The sequence below is a fragment of the Mustela nigripes genome, chromosome 14, assembly GCF_022355385.1.
Source record: "Mustela nigripes isolate SB6536 chromosome 14, MUSNIG.SB6536, whole genome shotgun sequence".
NCBI lineage: Eukaryota > Metazoa > Chordata > Mammalia > Carnivora > Mustelidae > Mustela > Mustela nigripes.
Window position 1 is genome coordinate 36,867,830 of NC_081570.1, and position 18,911 is coordinate 36,886,740.

General features: G+C 37.5%; 1 protein-coding gene across 2 annotated transcripts in view; it reads right to left on the minus strand.

Moving 5' to 3' along the window:
- Nucleotides 1-939: 939 nt before the first annotated feature.
- The window catches only part of STIL (STIL centriolar assembly protein), a 74,266-nt gene continuing 56,294 nt past the window's right edge, over nt 940-18,911 (minus strand). For both annotated transcript variants that reach the window (XM_059374656.1, XM_059374655.1), the window contains exons 16-17: nt 18,414-18,664; nt 940-3,096 (exon numbers count right to left, since the gene is read on the minus strand). In XM_059374656.1, the coding sequence (XP_059230639.1) occupies nt 2,310-3,096; nt 18,414-18,664 (1,038 nt within the window). In that variant the 3' untranslated portion in view covers nt 940-2,309. The remainder of the gene's footprint in view (nt 3,097-18,413; nt 18,665-18,911) is intronic.

Sequence of the window (18,911 nt, forward strand, 5' to 3'; positions counted from 1 at the left end):
GGAGGAGAGAGAACCTCAAGCAGACTCCACACCCAGCACGAGGCCCCACACAGGGCTCGACTTCACGAGCCTAAGATTACAACCCGAGCTGAAATCAAGAGTCTGATACTCAACTGACTGAGCCACCCAGTTGCTCCCAGAGTAAAAACTTTCTAAAGGAGGCTTCATTGATGGTCACCTCTTCTCTAAACATGCATGTAGTAGAAAGAGACACGTTTCATTGAATTTGTCTGCAGTCTAAATTCAGTCTCCAAAACTGCTTAAGTGTCTTATCATAGGCCTTAAATCAGATGTAGCTAACAGAAGGGATGGAATTAGATTTTGCCTAAAAAGCCTCAAGTTCAGTTTTTATTGTTCAGACAGAGAGCTTCTTATTTGCTGTGAAAATGACAGGGTTCCCAGTGATAATGGTAGAGTTAATGAGGCTGTCAGTTAATTTACTAGAATTCTCTCAGGTTTTTTAATCATGTGCAGTATAAATTGTGCCCACACTGGCTTCTTGGGTGAGGTATTGGGGGCTAACATTAAGTATAGCACATGTGAAGTGGCGTTGACAATTCCGTTTCTTAAAAGTTGACTCTAGTGAAACTTTTAAGTGGGTTTTTATGCTCTTTAATAAAATAACTAATGTGCCAAATGATGCCTACCTACCGCAACAAAGGGAAGACACAGATTTCTTTTCCTTGCTATTTCCATGTCTTACTTTTCACTGGAAAGAGCAACATTGCAGGGCAACAGGCAGCAACTGGTCAGGGCTCCAGAGGGGACCAGCAGAAAGCCACCAGGTCACTACACTTTGGCTTACAAACTATGGGCTGTTCTATCAGATTATTAGCTCAGAAGGCCCAGATGAGTTGGAAAGTACTTAGAGATCCAAAGTCCCCTTCTTTCCAGCTTACATGTCAAAGTTGGGTACAAGGCAACCACAGCTTAAGTTAACTTCAGCAGAAGAGCTTTATTTCTCAAGTCAATGAGGGCTTTTTCCATTTATATTTAGAAATAAAAATTTAAAACTTTATTTTTAAGAAGGTGGGAGAAAAAAGGAAGCAACACTAACATCTTGGATAGATCTGAAGGACCTCATGCTTAGTAAAAACCAATTTCAAAAAGTTGTACACTGTGCTGCCATTTATATTGATGTCCTCAAAATGACAACATTCTAGTGATGGAGAACAGACCATTGGTTGTCAGGGATTAGGGCTGGGGGGGTGGATTGTATTCTAAAGGTGCAGCACTAGGGAGTTTCTTTGTGGTGATGGAACAGTTCTGTATGCTGATTGCAGTGGAGGGTATACAAGTCTGTAATAAGTGACAAAATTTCACACACTTATACACCAAAAAGTAAATAAATGAGTGCATGTAGAATCCTGTGAAACCTGCAAGGCCTGTGGTTTAGTTACTAATATCACACCCAATGTCAATTTCTTGGTTTTGATCATTTGCTACAGTTATGTAAGATACCATAATTGTGGGGTCACTGGGTAAAGGGTATACCTAAACTGTGTTATTATTTTTTAAGTTTTGGGGAGTCAAATCAGTTTTTTAATAACAAGGGGAGACGGATATGCTATAGAGGAAAAGAGTAAATCTAGACATTTTTATTAAGTTCTATTAAAAAATATGAAAACACTTGAAATACTCAAAGTTTATAAAACAACTTATGTTCAATAATTTTCTTATTTTGTGATAGCTAGTGCTATAAGCTGAAAATGTTACATTAACATCAAACCACCAGACTGTAAAAGATCCACCTCCACAGATTTTAACAAATATGATCTTAATTGAGAACATATATACTCATTGTATAAAAGATCTTAAAGTTATTTTTAAAAATAAAACCTTCCCCTTAAATTCAATAAGGGCTGATTTAGCTAATTTAGCCAGGGTCATGATAAGTTTATTTTACGTTATTTCAGGTGAAACTGGGCAGATGGAGAGATGCAACACACTAGGAAAATGGAGTTACTTCTCACAATTTACAGTATAAAACAGCAGTTCAGATTCAGAGTTGGATAGTACTGGTTTACCTATATCTGTCCAAATAAGTGATCTCAGGATTTGTTTTAACAATGGCTGCAGGGATGCTGAATGGTTCTCTGTGAACAGAGCACTTCTCCCTCCTCTACGCTCGCACCATCTCACCGACCATCGGGTCACCTGTTCAGCTCTTTGCAGTCAGCTGCTACCAAGGAACAGACTGGCCCCTAGAATGCTGAGGGTATCCCCCAAACTACCAAAGGCTCCGGATTCCCTAAGCCTCTTCAAGAGAGACCCCCATCCTTGAAACAGGAGGGTGGCAAGTTTAAGGTTTAAAATAATTTTGGCAACTGTCTGAGCCGCTTTACATCTAAGAAGGTGCCTACTGAATTCATACTACTCATTTGCTTTAAAGTTTCAGGTTTCAAACCTTTGGGAAGAATTGGGGTGTCCCTTTCATTTTCTTTCTCAGGATGTTGGGTAAACTCTGCTTTTCCAGTTCGGAGGTTCATTGCAGGACTTGGTTTATGGTTTTTTAGTAAGAAAGCTGGGTTTTCATCCAATTGCTGCGTTGCTTTTGGCTGAACAACATCATTTGTAATATTTCTCAATACTGGCGTGTCTGTGTGGGTGCTCCCGGCTTCACAGTCATAACGATTAATGATTTCACGGGCATTCCTAGAAGGCTCTTTCTGACAGTCAAGTTGTTCAGGTGTGGGTGTAAGGTTCTGAGTCAATAAATGTTCACTCTTGCTCTCAGTATTGTTTGGAGGCTCTTCTTCATCTTCGCTGTTGTCACTGCTTTGTATGAGTCCATATCTCTTCATATATTTTTTGGTTGCAAATGACATGTTGTTTGGTGAAATTAAACTAAGCCCCACAGTGCTTCTGTCTGTATTAATATGCAGAAGGCTAAAAGATGAATCACAGTTATTTTGGTTTGATCGAGTGAGAGAGAGCTGTGACAGCTGATTTTCATTTAAGTACTTCAGAGCTATAGCATTTGCCTCCATGCTCAAATCCACACCGCTGGGGCTTAAGCCACTCATGCCAACATTAGCAAATGACATGTAGTTTAATCCAGAAATCACTGCTTCAGGGCTGATGCATGCCAACACACTGAAAGAAAAAAGGAGTAGGCCATCATTTATCTTATTTTGAGTACCAAAATTGTGTTATTCTAAATATATATTCCACTCTATGAAAGTAACAAAAGGTCTTCAGCTTTTTTAGCTGAGTGCTCGAATATCTAAGTCTTAATGATCTAGATACATTCAAAAGATAAACATGATAAACTAGAAGATAATCCCCGACTCAAAGACTGAAAGTGGAATGCAAACTAGTTTTTCCAAATTTATACATACATCATGGTTTTAAGAAATACAACACTCCAAAATGGAAAGTCATTTAATTTTGGTAAAATAAAACAAAAATAAAGTCAAACAGAAAAAACATCTGATGATGTACCATTTACAAGCTTTGTGAGTAGCTCAGAATACTAAATTGTTCACGGTAGAAGAGATTCCATTTGTTTGCTTGTTTTTCTTTTTAAAAGATTTTATTTATTTATTTATTTGATAGAGAGAGAGAGAGAGATAGTGAGAGCAGCAACATAAGCAGGGGGAGTGGGAAAGGGACAAGCAGACTCCCTGCTGAGCAGGGAGCCCGATGTGGGGCTCAATCCTAGGACCTTGGGATCATGACTGGAGCCGAAGGCAGATGCTTAAAAGCTGAGCTGCCCAGGCGTCCCGAAGAGATTCCATTTGAATAAAAAATATCAACCGGTCTCTGGATATGGACTAGTGTGTGTATCTCTGTATACACTAATTTTCTTTCATTAGATATAATCTTCAACTCTCTTTTGATTGGTGTTATCTCAGTAATATTAACCAATTCTACTTGCCTTTTTTTTTAATACCATAAATACAATAATAGCTTCTAATTTTTACTGATGCCTTATTATATGCTAAGCACTCTGCTAAACATTCAGTATCTCATTTAATCCTCACAGAAACCTTTCTCAGAGATATCTTCCCTTTCATTCTCATTCTCCACTCTCCAACACTTCACATTTGTATCATTTACTGGCAGTTCATATATTTAACTCACATTTCTTTTTTCTTTTTTTGAAGATTTTATTTATTTATGTCACAGACAGAGAGATCCCAAGTAGACAGAGAGACAGGCAGAGAGAGAGGGAAAAGCAGGCTTCCCGCTGAGCAGAGAGCCGGATGCGGGGCTTGATCCCAGGACCCTGAGATCATGAAGGGAGCCACCCAGGAACCTCTTAACTCACACTTCTTATTCATCATCTAACTTGTTCATGAAACCCCATAAGGGCAGGGATTTTTAACACCCCACACCCACCCCAATCAATATCCTTGGTAGCTATAAACACTATCTGGTACATAATAGGCACTCATTAAATATTTATTACACAAATACAAGAAATAGGTACCACTATCTTGATTTTACAGTTGAAAAAACTAAGGAATAGAGATTTTTAACTGCTTTTCCTAACTGAACAGCTAGGAATTGAAGAGCTAGGCCTAGATCTGTCTTATTCTCTGGGGCTCTACAACCACTGTTTCACTACACTATATTCAGCAACTTGTATTTTGCTATCAGTTCTTCAGTTCCCTAAAAGTTAGAATCTTTTGTGTACCACTTGTTGTGGTAAACATTATATTCCGGTCAAAAACTATGATATGACTTTCCCTATTAGCCAATGAAGCTGTTTTATATATGCCAGCCACTGTCTATATGACCAACTCTCTAAAACCCAAATAATGACAAGGTATTTCAGATGCTGAGAAGCATCTGAAATTCTGAAGAAGCTATTTCCAACCATTAATATTCTTGAAACCAGTGATGTCATCACCAAAAAATGGAACTATATGCTCAATAATATTGGTTTTTAACCACCTTGTAATTTTTCCTTAAGCTTCTTGGTACTTTCTGCTTTGGAGACTGTCTTAATACGATGGAAGTGATACCAATTTATCTAGACATTCTTCTTCTTCTTCTTCTTCTTTTTTTTTTTTTTTAAGATTTTGTTTATTTCAAAGCAAGCGAGAGAGCACAAGCAGTGAGGGCAGCAGAGGGAGAGAAAGAAGCAGGGGAGCCCAACTTGGGGCTCGATCCCAGGACTCTGGGATCATGACCTGAGCCGAAGGCAGACACTTAACTGCCTGAGTCACCCAGGTGCCCCTAGACATTATTCTTTTATGAAATATTCATAGTGGCATTATCTTCTGACTATAAAATCTTTTTCTACTTTTTTTGCCTATTTCTTCAAAATTATAAGCAATCAGCATACTGAACCAGGAGACTTGTACCCATTAAAAAATATATATAGGTATAATAGCTCTAGAGATAATATTAATTTAAATAATTTGAATAGACAAAAACTTCTAGTTCAAAATGTTAAATAATTTAGAAAAAGAAGGTCTAATTTGAATTAGATTTTCTTTGATAGAATAACTAAAGAATCTATATAAATCTGTAAATCAGTCAATATCAGTTTAGAAGGTTCTTTAAGTTTCATTGTGCAACACAGCTCGCTAATTTCAATTTGGGTTTGGGGAAACATTATTACTTTGAAAAGAAAACAAATCAATAATCCTCAGAACCAGTGCATATAAACACCAGGATAATTAAAGATGAGAAGCAAAAGGAGGCCAATTCCACTAAACAAATCCTCACAGCCTTGCGCCCAAATATACTATGGTAGAATCTCATTATATAGGCAGTCACAAAAGGATGATGAGAATCCATTGATGTTTGTATATTAGAGTCACAGCCTGACAATTAAGGGAAGCTCAAAAATCATTCCAACTTTCTTCAAGATGAAAACTAACCTTGACTTTATTGTCCTGTTTGAATCCCAATTAGTCACCTCCTACTTATCCTACCTGGAATTTTCAACTAATAAGTAGAAAGGAAGGAAGCAACTAAGAGACAGCTTAAGATCTGTTTCGAATTTGAAAGGAATTGGAAATCTACCTATAAAGGCTGTTGCCAGACACCAAAACCACAATCTCAATCTTCCCCACAATTTCTAGGGTTGTCTAAGACTTTGTTTCATTGCTCTGCTGTCTAATCTTTGCAGTATTCTGGAACAGGAAAGCAGAAAGGAAATCTCTGGGGCACCTGGGTGGCTCAGTTGTTAAGCGTCTGCCTTTAGCTCAGGTCATGATCCCAGGGTCCTGGAATAAGGCCAGCATTGGGGCCCCCCGCTCAGCGAGGAGTCGTCTTCTCCCTCCTCCTTGCCCTCCCACCCCGCTTATATATGCTCCCTCTCTCAAATAAATAAAATCTTAAAACAAAAAAAAAAAAAAAAAAGAAAAGAAAAGAAAGGAAATCCTCCTTCCCTTGTTTCAGCTACTCATCTGGTGGTAGGACCTGCTCCTGAAGTCCAGAACTGGAACATGAAATAAGTTTTCACATAGGTATAATGACAAAGAATAGGTGGTATAGAGAACTAGGAAGAATGGTGCAGATTGTAAGAATTAAATAGTACTTTCTTAGAATACTAAACTAATTTAAAACACTATTTCTAAAGCACAATGTACCTTCAATTCTACATAACTGTCTTATGAACTTTAAGGATACCAGTTATATACTCATATGTGTTAAAAGATAATAAGACCATAAATACTGACAATAAATACTACAGAGGTGCTAAACATAAAGCATTTACTGTAAGCTTCAGTGATGACCCAAATAGTGGGATTTCACTAATTTAGCAAATGACTCATAGGAGGCCTACCAAATGTGGTAGAAGAAAAGAGGATTCAGGGGTGCCGGGGTGGCTCAGTGGGTAAAAGCCTCTGCCTTCGGCCCAGGTCATGATCCCAGGGTCCTGGGATCGAGCCCCGCATCGGGCTCTCTGCTCAGCGGGGAGCCTGCTTTCCAACCTCCCCCTACCCTGCCTGCCTCTGCTTATTTGTGATCTCTATCTGTCAAATAAATAAAATCTTAAAAAAAAAAAAAAAGTAGAAGAGAAAAGAGGATTCAGAGATATATAAAATTCCCGATCTTGCTGGAAAGACTATCACAAGAACATGCTATAATCTGTTGGGAACAAGGTATTCTGAGTAAAAACATCAATATTCGGATGAGGGGTCCAGGAAACCTTGACTAAGGAGGTGTCATCTGAGTTCAGCTTTGAAGGACATATAAGAGGATCTGGCAGGCAGAAAGGAGAAAAAGTATTCCACATAGAAGTAAAGCAAGGAACCTTGCATATCCAATGCTGAGTAAGCTGGAAATTGGGTAGAGAATGACAGTTTATACTAAAAAAATAAGTTTAAGACAAACTGTGAAACAATGTAAATTAAACAGGTACGCTTTAGATGGTCTTATGTTTGGAGTATTCTCTCAGTCTAAGGACTAATGACAGACAAAATCTGACTTCTAGGTATTAGAAACAGTTTCAGTGGAAGTTTCATTTTAAAACCTTTGTTTTCTAAGGTTCTAAGGTTTGTTTGTTGATTGACTGATTGATTGATTGGGGGGAGCAGAGGGAGAGAGTCTCAAGACTCCACACTGATATGGTACCTGATGGAGAGCTTGATCCCATGCCCCTGAGATCCCAACCTGAGCCAAAACCAAGAGTCAGACACTTACCCAACTGTGCCACCCAGGTGTCCCAGTTTCATTTTTAATCATAATAGTTTGTAGAACTCATTAATAATCAATAAAATATAAATTAAGAACAGATTAAGAAATAAATTAATTAACTAAGAATGGGTTAAGATATATTTGGTCTAAATTAGCACATATCTTTTAAAGATTTTTTTATTTATTTACTTAACAGACAGAGATCACAAGTAGGCAGAGAGGCAGGCAGAGAGAGAGGAGGAAGCAGGCTCCCTGCTGAGCAGAGAGCCCGATGCGGGGCTCGATCCCAGGACCCTGGGATCATGACCCGAGCCGAAGGCAGAGGCTTTAACCCACTGAGCCACCCAGGCACCCAGCACATATCTTTTCAAAGGGCAATTTTAGTTATCTCTCCTATGTGCTTCTATAACAAACTGTATCTATCCTTTTCATAGGAGGCAACAGAATATATTATAGTTGACTATCTTAGTGTCTTCTCCACTACACTATAAGCTCTGTGAGGGCAAAGATGTCTTCAACTTGTATGCCATGATATCTCTCAGGGCTGGCTCAAAATAAAAGTTCAATATATATTTATTAAAGTAAAATAAGTGAAAGTACTGGTGAAAGATATACAGTTGCTAAGACTGTAAAACTTTACTCTTTCAGAAAGCGATGTAGCAACAGCTTTAACATTTTCTGACCTTTTTGACTTAGTCTTCCCATTTCTGAGTCTCTAAGGAAATAATCCGAAAACTAAACAAAAATGTAATCTTTGGAAAAAGATGTTCATCATAACAACATTTAAAACAGTAAGAAATTGGGGCACCTGACTGTCTTGGTCAGTTAAGATTCCGACTCTTGATCTCAGCTCAGGTGTTAATTTCAGGGTTGTGAGTTCAAGCTAGGCATGGAGCCCACTTCAAAAAAAGGGGAAGAAACTGGGATGCCTGGCTAGCTCACACAGTACAGCATGTGACTCTTGATTTCGGGGTTGTAAGTTCGAGCTCTGTGCTGGGTGTTGAGATTACTCAAAAATGAAAATCTTTTAAAAATAAATAAATAAATAAATAAGTAAGTAATTTAAAGGGCACCTTGGTGGGCTCAGTTGTTTGAGCGACTGCCTTTAGTTCAGGTCATGATCCTGGAGTCCCAGGATCAAGTCCCACATTAGGCTCACTGCTCGGTAGGGAATCTGCTTCTCCCTCTGACACTTTCCCCTCTCATGCTCTCTCTCTCACTCTTTCTCTTTAAAGTAAATAAATAAAATCTTTTTAAAAAATCTTTAAAAAAAAGTAATTTAAGTAAGAAATTGTAACTAACTTCACAAGTTCTTCTCAGTTATGACAAGAGGGGAAGGGTAAGGTAAACAATGCTATGTCCCACTTAATGGATTATTATATCCCTATTAAAGTTGATGTTTAGAAAGGGTTACAACAACTTGGAAACATTATTTACCAGTGTGGAGCAAATAAATAAATAAATAAATAAATAAATAAATAAATAAATTTTTGGCTGACACAGGATGGTCAAAACACAAAGCAGCAAACACTGTATCGCCATGAGACCCCAACAAAATTAAATAAGCAGTAAGCAATAGAGCAAAACAGTAACAAAACAAAACAAAAAACAAACTATGGACTTTGGAATTAGAGAAGAGTAGGTCTAAAATCACAGATATGGGGACTTGAGCAAATTGATACTTAATTTCCTTATCTATAAAACAGAAGTAATAGTGTCTACCTATCTATCTGTGTTAAGGATTAAATTAAAAATACTGCATAGGAGATAGTCCAAGATGGTGGAGAAGCAGGAGACCTTAGTCTCATCTGGTCCCAGGAATTCAGCTAGATAGCCATCAAATCATTCTGAACATCTACAAATTCAACCAGGGATCTAAGAGAATAGCTGCAACTCTACAAATAGAAAAGCAACCACTTTCTGTAAGGTAGGAGGTGCAGAGAAGTGAATCTGACACAGTATATGGGAGGATAAACTGCTGAGGAGAGGAGGCCTCTACCAGCTGGCTACCTGCAAGTGACAGAGCAGTGGAGCACAAAAATCAAAACTTTTGTAACTGCTCCAGTGACAGACATTGGGGCCTGAAAGGTGCTCAGGTGGCTAAACAGGGTGGAATCCTAGGTGGAACAGCACGGTCTCAAGATGACAACTAGCTGGGCTTAAAATAAAGCATAGAAGACACTACAGAATCTCTTTCTGGAAAAATAAAAGAACTAGAATCTAATCAAGCTGAAATTTAAAAGGCTATGAGATGCAATAAAAAATGGAGGCTCTAACTGCTAGAATAAATGAAGCAGAAGAGGAATTAGTGATATAGAAGACAAAATGATAGAAAATAAAGAAGCTGAGAAAAAAGAGAGACAAACAACTACTGGAGAATAAAGAAGCTGCAGAAAAGAGAGAGAAACAACTACTGGATCACAAGTGATGAATTTGAGAGGTAAGTGATACCAAAGAGCAAAACAATATTAGAACAATTGGAATCCCAGAAGAAGAGGAAAGGGGGAACAGAAGGTATACTGGAGCAAATTATAGCTGAGAACTTCCCTAATCTAGGGAAGAAAACAGGAACTGAAGTTCAGGAGGTACAGATAACCTCCCTCAAGATCAATAAAAATAGTCAATATCTTGACATATAATAGTGAAACTTGAAAATCTTGGAGACAGAGAAAAAATCTTGAAAGCTGCTCATGATAAGAGGTCCATAACCTACAAGGATAGAAACATTAGACTGGCAGTAGGCCTATTCACAGAGACCTAGAAGTCCAGAAAGGATAGGCATGATATATTCAGGGTGCTAAATGAGAAAACATGCAGTCAAGAATAGTTTATCCAGTAAGGATATCATTCAAAATAGGAGAGATAAAAACCCTCCAGGACAAATGGAAACTAAAAGAATTTGTGATCACTAAACCAGTTTGCAAGTTAAAGGGGATCCTTTAAGGGAAGAGAGAACCCAAAAGTAACACAGACCAGAAAGAAACAGAAACAACACACAAAACAGCAACTTTATAGGTAATACAATAGCACTAAATCCAATTCTTTCAATAGCTACTCTGAATGCAAACTGGGGCTAATTGCCCCAATCAAAAGACATGGGGTATTGGACTGGATAACAAAGTAAGACCCATAGATATGCTGTCAGCAAGAGATTTGTTTTAGACTCAAAAACACCTCCAGAGTGAAAGTGAGGGGGTAGAAAACCATTTATCATGCTAATGGATATCAAAAGAAGGGTAGGGTAGGGTAGCAATCCTTACAGCAGACAAATTAGATCTTAAACCAAACACTGTAGTCAGAGATGAGGAAGGACACTATATCATAATTAAAGGAACAGGAAGATCCAACAATTATAAATGTTTATGACCCTAACATGGGAGCAGTCAATTATATAAGACTATTAATAACAAAATTAGACAAACACATTGATAATAATACAATAATAAATAGTAGGGGACTTTACCACCCAACTCACAGCAATGGACAGATCACCTAAGCAGAAGATCAACAAGGAAACAAGGGGCTTGAATGACACACTGGGCCAGATGGATTTCACAGATGTATTCAGAGCATTCCATCCTAAAGCAAAAGAATACACCTTCTTCTCAAATGCACATGAAACAGTCTCCAGAAGAGATGACATACAGGGTCACATCAGGTCTCAACTGGAACCAAAAGATTGGGATCATTCACTGCATATTTTCAGACCATAGTGCTTTCAAACTGGAACTCAATCACAAGATGAAATTTGGAAAGACCTCAAATACATGAAGGCTAAAGAGCATCCTACTAAAGAATGGGTTAACCAGGAAATTAAGAAGAATTTTTTTTAAAAGTCGTGGAAACAAATGAAAATGAAAACACAACTATTCAAAACCTTTGGAGTCAGCAAAGGTGGTCCTAGGAGGGAAGTATGTAACAATACAAGTATACAAGCTTTTCTCAAGAAACAAGAAAGGTCTCAAATACACACCCTAACCTTACACCTAAAGGAGCTAGAGAAAGAACAGCAAAAGAAGAAAACTGAGAAAGATTAGAGCAGAAATCAATGAAATAGAAATCAAAAGAACAGTAGAATAGATTAAGGAAACTAGATGCTGGTTCTTTCAAATAATTAATAAGATAGATAAACCACTGGCCAGATTTACCAAAAAGAAGAGAATGGATCCAAATTAAATCATGAATGAAAGGGGGGGAATCACAAGCTACATCAAAGAAATACAAACAATTATAAGAACATATTATGAGCAACTACATGCCAGCAAAATGGACAATCTGGAAGAAATGGATGCATTCCTAGAGACTTTTATAAACTACCAAAACTGAACCAGGAAGAAATAGAAAACCTGAACAGACCCATAACCAGCAAGGAAACGTAAGTGGTAATCAAAAAATCTCCCAACAAATAAGAGTCCAGGGCCAAATGGCTTCCCAGGGCTATTCTAACAAACATTTAAAGAAGAATTAATACTTATTCTTCTGAAGCTGTTTCAAAAAATAGAAATGAGGGGCACCTGGGTGGCTCAGTGGTTTAAAGCCTCTGCCTTCGGCTCAGGTCATGATCTCAGGGTCTTGGGATCAAGCCCTGCATCGAGCTCTCTGCTCAGTGGGAAGCCTGCTTCCTCCTCTCTCTCTCTGCCTTCCTCTCCACCTATGTGATCTCTCTTTCTCTCAAACAAATAAAAAAAAAAAAAAAAATTAAAAAAAAAAAAAAAGAAATGGAAGAAAAACTTCTAAACTCTTTCTATGAGGCCAACATTATCTTGGTCCCAAAACCAGACAAAGACCTTACCAAAAAGGAGAATTACAGACCAATATCCCTGATGAACATGGATGCAAAAATTCTCACCAAAATACTAGCTAACAGGATACAACAGTACATTAAAGGATTAGTCACTAAGAAGTGGGATCTATACCTGGGCTGCAAGGATGGTTCAACATTAGCAAAACAATCAATGTGATACAATATATAAATAAAAGGACAAGAACCCTATGATCCTTTCAACAGATGCAGAAAAAGCATTTGACTAAGTACAGCATCCTTTCTTTGTTAAAACTCTCAGTGTAGGGATAGGGGAACATACCTCAATATCATAAAAGCCATCTATGAAAAGCCCACAACGAACATCATTCTCAGTGGGGAAAAACAGAGCTTTCCCCCTAAGATCAGGAACATAGCAGGGATGCCCCTTATCACCAATGCTGTTCAAAACTGTACTAGGAGTCCTAGCATCAGCAATCAGACAACAAAAAGAAACAAAAGGTATTTCAATCAGCAAAGAAGTCAAACTCTCACTCTTTACAGATGACATGATACCGTATGTGGAAAACCCAAGACTTCCCCCCCAAATTGCTAGAACTCATACAGGAATTCAGCAAAGTGGTAGGATATAAAATCAATACCCAGAGCTCAACTGCATTTCTGTACACCAACAATGAGATAGAAGAAAGAGAAATAAAGGAGTTGATCCCATTTACAATTGACTAAAACCATAAGATACCCAGGAATAAACCTAACCAAAGGGGCAAAGGATCTGTACTCAGAAAACTACAGAATACTCAGGAAAGAAACTGAGGAAGACAAAATGAAATAAAAAAAAACATTCCATGCTCATGGATTAGAAAAGCAAATATTGCTAAAATATCTATGCAACCTAGAGCAATCTACACATTTAAGGCAATCCCTATCAAAATATCATCAACTTTTTTCAGAGAGCTGAAACAAATAATCCTAAAATTTGTATGGAACCAGAGAGACCCTGAATAGCCACTGAAAAGTTGATAAAGAAAACCAAAACTAGTGACATCCTAATTCTGGACTTCAAGCTCTATACAACGCTGTCATCATCAAGGCAGTATGGTACTAGCAAAAAAACAGACACATAGATCAGTGGAACAGAAGAGAGAACCCAGAAATGGACCCACAACTATATGGTCAACTAAATCTTTGAAAAAGCAGGAAAGAGGGGCACCTGAGTGGCTCAGTCAGCTGAGCGTGTGCCTTCGGCTCAGGTCGTGATCCCAGAATCCTGGGATGGAGCCCTGCATCAGGCTTCCTGCTCAGTGGAGAGCCTGCTTCTCCCTCTCTCTCTCTCAAATAAATAAAATCTTTAAAAAAATTTTTAAAAATAAAGAAAAAGAAAAAAGCAGGAAAGACTCTCCATAGGTGGAAAGACAGTCTCTTTCAACAAATGGCGTTGGGAAAACTGGATAGCAACACACAGAAAAATGATATTGTAGACCATTTTTTTATACCATATACAAAAAGAAATTAAAAATGGATGAAAGACCTAAATATGAATCAGGAAGCCATCAAAATCCTAGAGGAAAACAGGCAGAAACTTTTTTGACCTTGGCTGAAGCAGCTTCTTACACTACATGTTACCACAGGCAAGGGGAGGCAAAGGCAAAAACAAATTATTGGGATCGCATCAAGACAAAAAACTTTTGTACAACAAAGGAAACAGTTAAGGCCTGACTTTGGCTCAGGTCATGATCCTAGAGTCCTAGGATCAAGCCTCACATTGGGCTCCCTGCTCAATGGGGAGTCTACTTCTCTCTCTGCCTCTCCCCTCACTCATGCTCTCTCTCTCTCTAGTAAATAAAAACAAAATAAAATTGTTTTAGAAAAGGAATAAAAAAGAAAAAGTAAAGCTTTAATAATAAATGAGTTTGGTATGAATATGGTTTTTTCCCTACATTTCACAAAGTAAGTTTATATTACCTTGACAATGAAAACAAAACAAATAGCAAACTCTATTTCCAAAGCTCTACAATATTTTATACAACTTATACCGTATAATAAAACTTAAAAATTTTTTTTCATATTAAGATATAGCTATGTTACTGTTAGGTTTTTGCCAGCCTACTCCTCTATGGAAATACTTAATTTAACATATTGCTTTGAACTGAAAACAATTTTCTTCATATTGGCTTTCACCTCCTTGAGAAAATTATCTTATATGAAGTTAAAATTCCATCTATGAAAATATATCCATGGGTTTTTCAACTCACATAATCAAATTTTAAAAATGGGTATAGGCCACAATATTAAAATACTTAAAAATTTTAATGTATATATAGTAAACTGCAACTGTTTCTTAAAAAGCTAATTTTTTTCAGATGTTATTATAAGTTCAGATGACATTTTCTAAAACAGCAACTCTGAGCATGTACACTTTTCATAGTATAAATTTATAATGTAGATTATTTAAATGGAGAACAGAATAAACCTGATTAAAACAATGACTATCCCCATTGATAAATCAAAAAGACTTTACTTTCCATTTCATTCTAAAGCATCTAAAATACCAATCAGGTTCATTATATGCTGGAAATTTATGATTTCCAATGTGTCACTATAAAGACATTAAAACTAGGTAACCAATCTGAAGAAATAATTATTTAACCCCCACAGCCCCCAGCACCGCATCAAAATACAGTGTTCCACGCAGATAGCAGGGTGATTTGTATATTCTAACATACATTATGTGGCCTCTATTTCACAGTATTGTGAAAATGCTAGCCTTACTCTATTACACTGTTGGTAGGAATGTAAATTGGTACGACTATTTTGGTGAGCAATGGCAGCAACTACTAAAACTTTAAATGCACATATCCTTTGATCCTGCCTACTTCTAAGAGTTTATCCAACAAATATACTTGTACAAGCTCCTATAGCATGATGCTTGCTTAGCATTGTTTGAGATAAGAAATAAGAGATGCAGCCTAAAAGTCCATTAACAGAGGACAGGTTCATTATCTTATCATACATGGATACAAGAGAATATCATGCAGCTGTTTAAATGCATGCAAAAGAACTGCATATACCTATAAAGAAAAGTATCTAAGACATAATGTTAAGTAAACAAAACAAAACAAAATTGCAATATTCTTCATATCCATATACACTTGAACATGCATGGAACATTTCTACAGAATACAAAAAAAAAAACAGTTAAGTAACCTTGGCAGGGGGTTCAGATTGAGGAATTCGGGGAGTGGGAGCTTTTACATTTTACCTGATATTCTTGTGTGCTATTTAATACTTTCTTAAATCATGAAACCATATTACTTTTGCAACTAGAAAACAATAAAAGTAATTAACAGAAAACATGCTAATCTTAATTATATAACTTTAAGGTTTGAAAAACCAGTATGTGCTAAGTCATCTTTGTTAAAGAGGAATCTGAACAGAAGAACATGGTCAACTGTAACTGGTAAGCAATGAGTAAGCTTTGTATGACTATACTGTTCAAAACACATTCCTAAGGAAAGGAATGTTTTTTGCCTTTTAGATGGCACAACTGTGTAACTGAATATCCAATAGCTGACAAAGACCCTATCATCTCCAGGAAGACCTTCCAAACACGAGAAATGAGTAAGATTCATTTCTTTTTTCAAGAGTCCCAGAGCATTTTATTGGCATCTTTACCTAGGAGACATCCAACAGTATCTCTTATGTATGTAAAACCCACTCTCCTACTATAGGGTAGAGATGGTCTCTTTGTTATCACACACCTACTAGGCCCTGAATAAATTATGAAGTAACTGAATCGAGTGGAAAGCTTATACCTTTTCTCATGATATTGCTATAATACATCTAAATATTTTTCATGTTTTTTAAAAAAATGTATTTATTTGCCAGAGTGAAAGAGAGGGCATGCACAAGCATGGGGAGCAATAGGCAGAGGGAGAACAGGGTTCCCTGAGCAAGAAGCCCAATGCAGGGCTCAATCCCAGGACCCTGAGATCATGACCTGAGCTGAAGAAAGACACTAAACAGACTGAGTTACCCAGGCGCCCCCTACAATTTTTTCCACTTTTATTTTTTTTAAAGATTTAATTGATTTATCATTTGAGAGAGAGAATGAGAGAGACAGAGCATGAGAGAGGGGGGAGGGTCAGAGGGAGAAGCAGACTTCCCACACAGCAGGGAGCCTGATGTGGGACTCGATCCTGGAACTCCAGGATCATGACCTGAGCTGAAGGCAGTTGCTTAACCAACTGAGCCACCCAGGTGCCCCAATTTTTTCATCTTTTAAAACGAGTTTTACACAACTATATGATGCAACTAATCCTCAATAAAGCAGGAAAGACCATTCATAGATGGAAAAGACAGTCTAATGGTGTTGGGAAAACTGGATGGCAACATGCAGAAGAATGAAATCGGACTACTTTCTTACACCAGACACAAAAAGAAATTCAAGATGGATGAAAGACCTAAAGGTGAGACAGGAAGCCATCAAAATCCTAGAGAAGAACACAGGCAGAAACCTCTTTGACCTCGGCCATAGCAACTTCTTCCTAGACACATCACCATAGGCAAGGAAACAAAAGCAAAAACGAACTATTGGGACCTCATCAAGATAAAAGCTTCTGCACAGCAAAGGAAACAATCAACAAAACTAAAAGGCAGCCTATGGATGGGAGAAGATATTTGCAGATGACATATCTGATAAAGGTTAGCAACCAAAATCTACAAAGAATTTATCAAACTCAACATCCAAAAAACAAAATAACCAAGTTAAGAAATGGGCAGAAGACATAATAGACACTTTCCCAAAAAAGACATCCAGATGGCTAAAGACATATGAAAGGATGCTCAATAATAATACCCATTATCGGGGAAAGACAAATCAAAACCAGGATGAGATACCACCTCACCCCTGTCAGAATGGCTAAAATTAACAACACAAGAAACAAAAGATGTACTGTTGGTGGGAAAGCAAAATGGTGTGGCCACTGGTGCAGCCCCTCTGGAGAACAGTATGGAGGTTTTCCCAAATGTTAAAAATAAAACTACTCGGGGCGCCTGGATGGCTCAGTAGATTAAAGCCTCTGCCTTCAGCTCAAGTCATGATCTCAGGGCCCTGGAATCCGGTCCCACATCGGGCTCTCTGATCAGCAGGGAGCCTGCTTCCTCCTCTCTCTCTGCCTATTTGTGATCTCTGTCTGTCAAATAGATAAATAAAATCTTAAAATAAATAAATAAATAAAATAAAACTACTCTATGATCCAGTAATTGCTTTACAAGGTATTTACGTAACAGATACAAAAATACAGATTCGAAGGGGTACATGCATCCTGATGCTTATAGCAGCATTATCAGCAATAGCCAAACTATGGAGAACCAAAAGGTCCACTGACCGATAAATGCATAAAGATGATGTGATATATATATAAAATGGAACATTACTCAGCCATCAAAAAGGATGAAATCTTGCCATTTGCAATGATGTGGATGGAGCTAAAATGTATGCTAAGTGAAATAAGTGAGAGAAAGACAAATACCATATGATTTCACTCATACGTGGAATTTAAGAAATAAATAAACGAACACAGAAGGAAAAAGAAAAAAAGGGGAAAATAAACCATAAGAGATTCTTTTTTTTTTTTTTTAAGATTTTATTTATTTATTTGACAGAAAGAGATCACAAGTAGGCAGAGAGCTAGGCAGAGATAGAAGGGGAAGCAGGCTCCCCGCTGAGCAGAGAGCCCGATGTGGGGCTCGATCCCAGGACACTGAGATCATGACCCGAGCCGAAGGCAGCGGCTTAATCCACTGAGCCACCCAGGTGCCCCAAACCATAAGAGATTCTTAAAGATAGATAGGAAACAGGGTTAATGGAGGGAGGTGGGTGAGGGTATTCAGGAGCACATTTGTTGTCACAAGCACTAAGTATCATTTATAAGTGATAATCACTGAATTCTACTCCAGAAACCTATATTGCAGCATTGTATGCTTATTAACTACAATTTAAATAAAATTATGAAAATAAATAAAGAAGTAAAACAAATTTGAAAGTTACCTGGCGTGATCCACTTTATGTGCATTTTTATTCACTTTAGTGGGAGAATCAATTTTTACCCCAAGGCTTCTTAGTTGTTTAAGAGTTGCATTAAGAACACAATCTTTGTCTACCAGACCTGAATCACGTTTTTTTTTCTTTGTATGGTAAAGATTTTGTGTTCTGGTGCACTCATGGCTGATAATTACTGCTTTGGTCGATGGCTGCTCAGTCTCTTTGGAGGAGTTATTCAGTCTGTGGTTCACTTGACTCTGATGAAAAGAAAAAAGATGTATTTGAAAAACCACTATTAGCAATCTTAGGAAACAAAACTGTAAGTAGCAGCATAAGTAAGGCCAGGGAAAAGCAAAATAATGACTAGCCAAATTCTACAAAGAATCAAGTACATTTGGAAATTTTTTATATTTTGGGTTTTTTATAAAGGAAGCCCATCTCAATGAATGATTTTATCAGACCCTAGAGGAAGTTTAGAATGCTCAGAACTTGTTCATTTTAAAG